At 52.0% G+C, this 9,367-nt stretch overlaps 1 protein-coding gene across 13 annotated transcripts in view; it reads left to right on the forward strand.

Annotated features, from left to right (window-relative positions):
• Positions 1 to 9,367, forward strand: part of Lingo1 (leucine rich repeat and Ig domain containing 1) — a 181,068-nt gene that overhangs the window by 163,141 nt on the left and 8,560 nt on the right. Inside the window, exon 1 of one of the 13 annotated variants that reach the window (XM_008844888.2) lies at positions 8 to 384. The exons of the other annotated variants lie outside the window; for them this stretch is intronic. Within the exon in view, the coding sequence (XP_008843110.1) occupies positions 379 to 384 (6 nt within the window). The 5' untranslated portion in view covers positions 8 to 378. Of the gene's footprint in view, positions 1 to 7; positions 385 to 9,367 lie in introns of those variants that run through there. 13 annotated transcript variants of the gene reach the window in all.

Below are 9,367 nucleotides of genomic sequence, written 5' to 3' on the forward strand. Positions count from 1 at the left end.
CACGCCCGGCCTCGACCCCCGCCCCAGCGGCAGAGGCGGCGGCGGCGGCAGCTCCAGGCCGGCCCCGGGGGCAGAGCCAGGCTCCCGGAGCCCTCGTCGCACGTCCTGAGCGCTCCCACCCTTCACCCCTCCGGGGCAGCGGCCTCCGCCTCCTCACGCGCGAGCTCCTGCCCCGGGGCCGGATCCCAGGAGGGCTTGGCTCACGCCCCGGTGGAACAGACAGACCGACCGCCAGGCCAGCGAGGGCGCGCGGACTGCGGGGCGGAGGAGTTGGAGGAGGAGGAGACGGAGGAGGGGGCTGGGCTGGGGCTGGGGCCGTACCGGCGGGAGAGACATGCGATTGGTGACCAAGCCGAGTGGACGGACGGCGCACCCGAGATGCAGGTGAGCCCCACCGCGGTGGCAGAGCCAGGAGCCCGCAGCCCCGCCCCGAGTACCTCTGGGGGCAGCCGCCGGCCCAGGCGTCGCCCTCCTGGGGAGATGCAGGACATTCTGTACCTCTCAGACCCGTTTTGGGGTCAGACCTGATCCTCTCTCAAGTTTCAAATGATTCTCGCGTTCCGGTTCCTCCCGCCCTAACAAATGTCAGGTTGGCAAGCTGGAACCGCTGGTAATGGAGAGACTCCTACCATTCCATTCCATCCCATCCCATTCCTGTCCTGACGCCCCTCCACTCTCCTCCTGTTCTGGGGATCTGTCACCCTAGAGGCTAAGCTTCTTGCCCAGCCCTGGGTGGGTGTTTCTCTCCGTGACCCCCCCCATTCCTGGCCAGCACCCCCAAGCCTGGGTACGCAACTAGGGATGGGTTTCTCCCAGGCCCCAGCTGGGATGGTAGCTCCCTCTCCACAGGAGCCTACCCTTCCTTCTAGCTCCTACCAGGTAAAAGGGAAGTGGAGGGTGGAGAAAGGGGGAGGGAGAGTCCGGTTGAGGGAGACCCAGGAGCCTTTAGGGCTCCCCTTTGTCTGCCTTCAGCCTAGCTTTTCACCTCTTCCTGCCCCACTTTTCATTCCTAGGAAAATGGGTGGGAAGTGGGAACCAGCTGAGAAGGAGGAGGTGAGAAAGGAGCGTCCAGTATGCCCCCAAACACACCCTATTCCAGCGGGCCTTGAGCTTTTTGCCCTCCAAGGCACCCCAGGGAATATTTCTCTCTAGGTGGGTCCTATTTTGAGAAGGGGTGGGATCAGGCAGGTGGATAGTCCCCTGGGGCTCTTCTTGCTGGGGTCCCTGCCTAGCCCCAGTCCAGCTCTTGTGTGGTAGCACCTCCCCTTTGTTCTCACAGATCCTGGGGGGTGGGTAGGTAGAATGGTGGAGAGGCAGGAAGAAAATGGGAGCAACTGTGCCCTGGTGGGGGGTGGGTGCAGGAGGCCTGAGGTGGGGGTAGGACCATCTGGGCCAGCCCCTTCCTGCCAGCCCAGCCCTCCTTCAGTTAGATGCTGGGCTTGGGCAGCCAGAGGGCGCGCATCTCTTCTGGTTCCCAGCTCTGGTCTCAGCCCTACTGGCCTGGCTATTATGCCAACGACTTCAGCACCGGGCCTCTATGCCAAGGGAACTCAGGGCACTAAGTCTCTGACAGAGAGCCTGGGACTTCCCTAGATCCACTGAGGACTGCTGGTGACGGGGAGGAGGGTTGCACTGCCCCTAACCCTTTGTCCTGTGTGGGCCAGGAGGAGTGCAGTCTTCAACCACTGGGAAGCACCTGTTCTACTGGGACAGCATACCTGTCCTTCCAGCTTTCTACTTTGGCATAAGGCAAGAGGGGTGGTGGCAGGAGAGGCCAAGAACTCACTGGAGCCACGCTGAAGGTTTCAAGGAAGAGGGTTATGGTCTCAGAGGACCTGTGGGGAGCTCCTAGATGCCTCCTCCTGAAGGAGGCTTGGCAAAAGCAGGACAGGTCTCTGTGCACCCATCCCCAGCTGAAGTGTGAGATGGCCCTGGGTAGGGTTCTATCAAGGTTGCAGTGGTCCCCAGGCCTCTAGTAAGCATGAGTCTAGGAAGCAGCTTTTACAGGATGGGTGTGTGCTGCATGCTGAGTATGATGCTCTGTGAGTGGAGGGATGTGACGAAACTACTGTATCCTGTCATGATCTTTTTGATCCTGGGAGTTGTCTTTTACGTTCTTATGCTAGATCATTGTTTTTTGTTTTGTTTTTTAAAAAAAAACAAAAAACTCAAACTTCTAGTCAGCCACTATTCTCCTCCCCCAGAATGGGCTGTTGCTTAACATAAAGTTGAACAAGACCCTGTGCCCTGTGATGGCTGTGAGGCACCTGTGGCAGCAGAAGGCTGGCACTTTGGGCTGGGGTCTTGGTCAGTCTTTCCTGTGTGACTCTCCAGGCCCAGAGGCCCCTCCCAGAGCATGGTCACTGATTGCTTTCTGTTCTGTCCCAATCAATTCCTCCTCATATTCTTGCAACCTCCCTTGGCTTGGTTTAGCATCCCTACTCAAAAGGCCCTCTCCTCTCCCTCTCCTGGCCTCCCTTCTAAGAAGCCTCCCTGGCTGTTCTAAATGCCCACAATGTGGAACCACATTGGTCTGCACATCATGGCATACCAACCCATCCATTCATGCATTTATTCTGTACATCCTGGCTGAGCTGCTTGCTTTGCTTCTGGCTAGGCCCCATGGATTGCCTTGAACACCCTGGGCAAGCCTAGTACCTACCCCCAGGGATGGGAAAGATACCAAGAGGCCCTAGGGAGCAGCTGGTACCTTGTGGCAAGGACTACCTGGAGGGGGACATGGTATCCTCAGCTGCATGAGTGGGCAGAGCTAGATATGCCATCACTGAAGATGCCCTGACTAGAGACTAGAGAGAGTCAAGGCAGGGTGCTCAAAAAAGGGAGAAAGCTTCTTTTGTGGGAGCTGAGGCAGACAGGCTCTTAGAAGAGGATGCAGATTTGCAGAGACACTGGAAGCAGGGACTTCCAGAATGAGGGAGTTCTCTGGAGAAAGCATTGAGAAGGCAGGGTTGTTTCCAAATGCATCTGAGGCATTCTTGATGCTGACCTTTGTTTACGTGAATGAATGAATAAATGACTATCCTTGAGTGCTGTGGGCCAATAGAGCTGCTGTTGAGTGCTCAGCTTCAACGTCACTTTACTATGAGAGTAGAAGAGTGGACCCTAGAGCCAGAGGCCTGGTTCAGGTCTCAGTCCCACCACTGCCTCATTTTGTGACTGGGCAGCTCCCATAAACTGGGGCGGGTAACAATGGTATCTACCTTAATGGAGATGGTGGCATGTAATGCACTAATACATACAGAGCACTTAGAACAGTGTATAGTACACAGTGAGTGCTTAATGAGTGCTAGCTACTCATAGTTTGTATCAGTGATGTGATTCTGGTCTTATCCTTGCAGGTGATACAGAGAGTTGGTTTTATAGCTGAGAAAACAATCAGGATGGAGCGACTTGTCCAAAGCCGTCAGTGTACAGGCACAGGCTCACTCTAGAGTGCCCTCCTCCCGGCTGTGGGTGGGAACTCTGCTCACTGGTCCAGGCCTGGCCCGTTAACTTATTCACGCATTAATAATAACAGTTGTACCCTGCCAGGTGTGGTGGCGCATGCCCTTAATCCCAGTACTCGGAGGCAGAGGCAGGTGGATCTTTGTGAGTCTGAGGCCAGCCTGGTCTACATAGTGAGTTAAAGGCCAACCAGAATGACATAGTGAGTCCCTATCTCAAAACAATAATAGTCGAGGGCTGGAGAGATGCTCAGCCGTTAAGAACACTGGTTGTTCTTGCAGAAGACCTGGGTTTGAATCCCAGTACCCACATGTCCGTAACTCCAGTCCCAGGTGATCCGACAGCCTCTTCTGACCTCTGCGGGCATTGCACGACACAGGTGCACTTACCTACATGCAGGCAATATACGCATACACATAAAATAAAAATAAATTAAAAGTTTTTAAAAGTAAAACAAAAAACAATAATAGTAATAATAATAGTCATCATCATGAAAACATAATGAACATATGACCCTGCTCTCCAACTTCAACACTTTAAAACTTTGTCTCCCATGAGCCCCTCCACACCTCATCCTCGCCTTCTTTTTCTCAGACAACCACCATCCTACATGATGCACTTAACATTCTTTTGCCTCTTTTAGATCATATTTTGGGCTGGGGGTATAGCTCAGCAGTAGAAAATTTGTGTAGCATGGATGAGGTCCTGGGTTCAGTCCCCAGCACCAAAATAAAATAATGCATTTTGTTGAGCGGGGCATGCTGGTGCATGCCTTTAATCCCAGCACTTTAAGAAGCAGATGCAGGTGGATCTTTGTGAGTTCAAGGCCAGCCTGGTCTACATAGCGAGCTCCAGGCCAGCTGGGGCCACAGGGAAACCCTGTCTCAAAAAGACAAAAAAAAGTGTTGAATTTAGTTATTTTTGAACTTTATGAAAAGCACAAACTGTCAGTCTCTGGAATTGACTTTTTTATTCACTAATATATAGTTCTTGCATTGTTGCAAGTAACAGTGGATGGTCATTGTTCCTTCTTTTTTCACTGAGGTACTCAGCTGTGTCACTTGAACATAGCACTGGGTATCTGGATCTTTCAGATAATGTTGCTACAAACCTCCTTGTCCCACCTCCTGAGGCAACTCAGGAAGTGTCTCTGGGGGGCATGTGGCTAGGCACAGAATTGCTGGGCTGCAGGGCATGTTCATGTTCGGCTTTCCACACTGTGGGCTGTCTTGATTTTTCTTGATTGAATGAGTATAAAATGTTGTTTCATTATAGCCTTGATTTGCGTTTCTGGGATTCAAGGTTTCTGGTATATGAAAGGGGATTGAGCCAGTGTGGGATAGATGCTACTAAGTAGTCATCCTCTATGAAACTCAGTTTCCTCTGGCATGGGGATGGTGCCTATAAAAACCTTGAGCTTAGACATGGGAGGAGTGATCAGAGAGAGTTCCCCAAGGAAGTGGGGATGAAGGCAAAGCAAGGAGGGCTTAAGTCACTATGCAGCTGGAACAAAAAGACAATTAATTTTGGGAGTCCCAGTGGCTCTGGGTCCACTTTAGGACAGAAAGAGGCCATCCTGACTCAGGAGGTGCATGGAGAACTTGTGCTTTGTTATTTTAATACCCCCTTTCAGCACAGCTCTTAACCCCCCTCCCTGAACCCTGGCACTGGCATGGGGCCTCGCCCTGGTGAGTACTTAGCAAGAGTGTGGTGACCAAGGGAACAACTGCTGGATGGAACAAATTCATGCTCAGCCCTCCTACATTCCCACTTCCCTGGAGAGTCCTCTTGATTGCTCTTGCCCATGCAGTGAATGAAGGGTAGCTGAGTGAGGTGGCTCCTGGGCATCCAAGGGTCCCTAATCACAGGGCCTACAAGAGGGGCTAAGAAGCCTGGTGCTGGCAGGCTAAGTTGGAGTGATTCTCCCTGCCAGCCTGACGCACCAATGATTGATTTCACCCGCCTTCCCCGCCCAGGCTTGGGCCCCTGGAGCTGGTTAGAGACGAGCGCCAGGGCTGGTGGAATAATTATGCCTATTTCATGTGACACCCAAATTGATTGCCGCCAGGGTGACATTACCAGGGCATTGTTCCTCGTCTCCAACCTCTTATTACATGTTATTAGGGTGTGTGGTGTGTGTGTATTTTTCTATTTTTTTCCCATTTCGGGGAATTAATCTCTCCCTGCTACCTCCTCTGCTTCCCTCTGCAGAGAATCGCTCCTGTCCTGGCAAGGGGGCAGAGGCCTAGCCAGTATCTCTCTTCTACTCTGTTCTGAGCAGGGCAGCGGGTGCATCTGGGGACCTGGCTATATCGAGTCCCATGGCTTAGGTGCAAGATGTGGGCATCTCAATGCTAAGAGGGGCCACTAAGCTGTAGCCCCCAGCACGAGTTTTCCAGCAGGGCTGCTCACAGTGAGGCCAAGATGGGTCTTCCATCTCACCTTTGTCTCATTCCTTCCACTGATCCAAGTGGGTCTCATGTGGAACTTCACCCGTGGGTCTTGGTTCTGCTCTCTGGGCCAGCTATGGGTGTTTGACACCTCCACCTTGACATAGCTCTTAGAGATCTAAAGGGGTGCTCACTCCTCCCACCACATGTGAGCATGTGCAAGGGCAGCTTTGTGGTCACCCAGCCTGAGCAGGGCTCAGCGTAGCATATGTCTGAACAGAGGATCTACCACTTCCCTGGTCATGAGCTCAGTTTACCAGGTTGGAGGAATGGGCTTTGACAAGGGACTGGCCAGGACTCAATTGAACAGAGATGGCGTAATCAACCAGTACCAGGAGAAGAGCAGTGTTTTTAGTTTTAGTTGTCCAGCCATGATATAAATAACTCAGTAGACCTTGCTTTATGATGTATCAGGGCATTATTTTTAAAATTTTGCCTCTTTGTGAAGCACAACTCAAACCATCATCATCTATCACCTAGCACCACCATGTTGTATGGTCACACATGGTAAGAGAAGGTGGCTGTGGATGGGGCTCGGAATCATCCTAGGCCCAGCCCTGGGATGCTGTGGGGCTCTGGACAGTCCTGGTATTCTTGGGCCTCAGTTTCCTCAACTGTATGATATTTTACAAGATGTGATGCTTCTAGAGTCAGACTAGCTTCAGGACCTTAAACTCAGTTTCCTTATCAGTGCAGTGGGGTTGATATGCAGGGGGTTGGGGCCAACAATATGATGCTTAGTATATGCTCAATGTAAATGCCTTTCATCTGTGCCCAGAACTATGAGGGCAGCCTGAAGTCTACCAGCCCCTCTGCAAATGAAGAGATTATGGTCCCCAGGAGTGAGGGATAAAAGCACTTCATGATCTTGCAGGTCTATGTAAGAGCGGTCAGGACAAGTTAAGGTATAACAGCATAAGACCTAATCCCAGCTCTGTGTGTTATTGCTATGTACCTCAGTTCTCTGATCCGGAGAATGGAGATAATTTTATGAAAATCCTAGGTAGTTATGAAGATGAAACAAGCTAAGGCCTGGGTTATGTGAGAACTGCTTTGTTTCTGTTTGTGGGTTTTATAAGACACTGTAGAGAGTGAGGCAGAGTTTAGTTTTCTGAGTTCTTCTCATGCTGTGACCTTGAGCAGATTCACAGAACCTCTTTGTATTTCTGGTTTTCTACCCACAAAATGAGTATAATGACTCCACCTACCTTGTTGGGAAACTGCACTTTCCATGGGATGCCCTGCACTAGGGCCCCCTGGAAGGGTTCCCAGTCAGCTTCACCATGTTGATCAGATCTCTAACTCCCAATCCCTGCTTCTTCCCCTACTCCCCTCTGTTCTCTCCATCCTGGCCTGCTTAGGTCTGTGTGCTTGTGCCCTTCACTCTTGAAGCCTGTGGCTTTCTGGGGTGGTGGGGGTGCAGGCACAACAAAGCATCTGCAGGGGCCCCTGGGAGTGAGTAGTTGGGGTAGGTGTATCCCTACTTGAGTAGAGGATAGGGTAGAGGGCTTCAGAGATATCTTCCTGTCCCTGAGAGCCTAGATTGACATCTCAGATTAGAAGAAGGGTGAAATGGGGTTGCAGAACCCTGGTTTCCTCTGGCTCCCCTCAGGTCACCTTATGTAGGACCTTGCTGATGCCTCTCCAACTCTGTGACAGCTCCCATCCAAGGCGGGGGGTGCCATCCACTCAGGCAGGCCCAGCATGGGTGACCTTGTAAAGTGGGTGGCAGGGTCCAGAGTGGTCTAGTCCTCGCCCAGCAGGACAGGGTGCCCTGATTGGAGCCTAGGTAAGGCCTGTGAGCCATTTCTCATCAGAGTTGACTTCCTCTAGGCCCTGCCCCACCCTTGTTCCTCTCCACCAAGCCTAGTCCCTCCTGCAAGGCAAAGCCTATATTTAGAAGTCTTTAAACACTAAGATGCATTGACAATTAAAATTCATAATTTATCCCGTAAATGGCCTGGGGCTGTAGGCTGGCCGGAAGACTGGCAGCTCCTGAGACAGGCTGTGCTTGGGTGAGGTGGGTAAGGGCCTACCTCCCTGGCATATGGGGGCCAGAGTCTTAACCAGGACAACCCAGGGAGGGTGCCTAGTGGCCCAGATGGACCTCATTTACCCTAAAAGACAGGTAGGCAACAGCCCAGCCAGTGCCCTCCAGCTCACAGGCCAGGGGAGCATACTTGAGAGAGGACTGGGTTTCCCAGTGTGCCAGAGAGACAGGGCTGGTGGCATCAAGCCAGGGAGGGAGGGCAGGAAGTGTCAAGGTGCTCTTTCACATACAAACATATTGGTCCTCTCTGTGTGTCACACATACACTGCTTCTCTTTCTCTCTCTCTCTCTCTCTCTCTCTCTCTCTCTCTCTCTCTCTCTCTCTACACACACACACACACACACACACACACACACAGCCCTGGGGGCCTAGCAACTCTGCCAGAACCAAGAGTAAGAGGAAAATAAAGACTTATACACGACAAAGGACATGACCTCAATTTTCTTCCAGGGTGATTTTTCTCTCCCTGTTGAGGAGCAGCTGAAGGAGACGGAGGTAGAGGATGGCCAGAGGTGGGTTCCAGTCAGGAGGGGACATACTAGGCTGTCCCAACAGGCACAGACTGCATTGCTTCCCCAGCTCAGCCTGGATGCTGATCCTCCTCTAGGGTCCCCTCTCAGGGTCCCTTCCCCTGTGCACAGGCCTGGGCTCTCTGCCTAGCCCTGCAGATAGCACTGCATTCTCCCATTAGCAGCTCCCTCCTTGAACCATTATCAGCCATTCTCACCTCAGCGGGGATGAACCGGGACAGCTGGAATGGAGAGTCTAAAGGAGCCCAGGGCCTGGGCATGAAAGAAGTCAATGGGAGTCCCACACTTTCAGACTAACCCAGCCACAAACTACCTTCACCTGCTGGCATGCATGGGCAGCCCCTCTTCTCCTCCCCCTCCCACTTCCCTCTTGGAAGCCTTTCTAGAGCCTAGACTAGTTGGAGGACAGGGTTGAGGACAGGTTGAGTTGGAGGACAGGGCTGTTCCCACAGCTGTTTCACTCTGCCTGGTTGAGGTGGGAGAGTGCAGAGCTGAATAGAACTGCGGCTCTTCAGCATCTTAATCTGGGGACTGAGGGAAGGAGGAAGGGGAGGGAGGGAAGCACCAGCAGTGCTCCAGAGAGGCCCCACAGGAGAGGAATGCACCCCATCCCAGCTGGGTGGTAAAGGCCAGCCAGGCAGAACTCTGACAAGAGGCAGAGGAAGGAAGAACCCAGTGAGGTGGATGTGGAGTGTTTCTAGAAGGGCACTATACCACCCCAGCCAGTTGATCCTAGCTGCCTGTGTTTTCTTTCTTTCTTTTTTTTCCTTTCTTTTTTTTTTTTTTTTTTTTTTTTTTTTTTTTTAAAAAAAAAAAAAAAAAAAAAAAAAAAAGAGGACGATAAATCTTTCACTGTGATATATCAAAATAA

Source organism: Nannospalax galili, unplaced genomic scaffold, assembly GCF_000622305.1.
Source record: "Nannospalax galili isolate Female #2095 unplaced genomic scaffold, S.galili_v1.0 scaffold1622, whole genome shotgun sequence".
Classification (NCBI taxonomy): Eukaryota; Metazoa; Chordata; class Mammalia; order Rodentia; family Spalacidae; genus Nannospalax; species Nannospalax galili.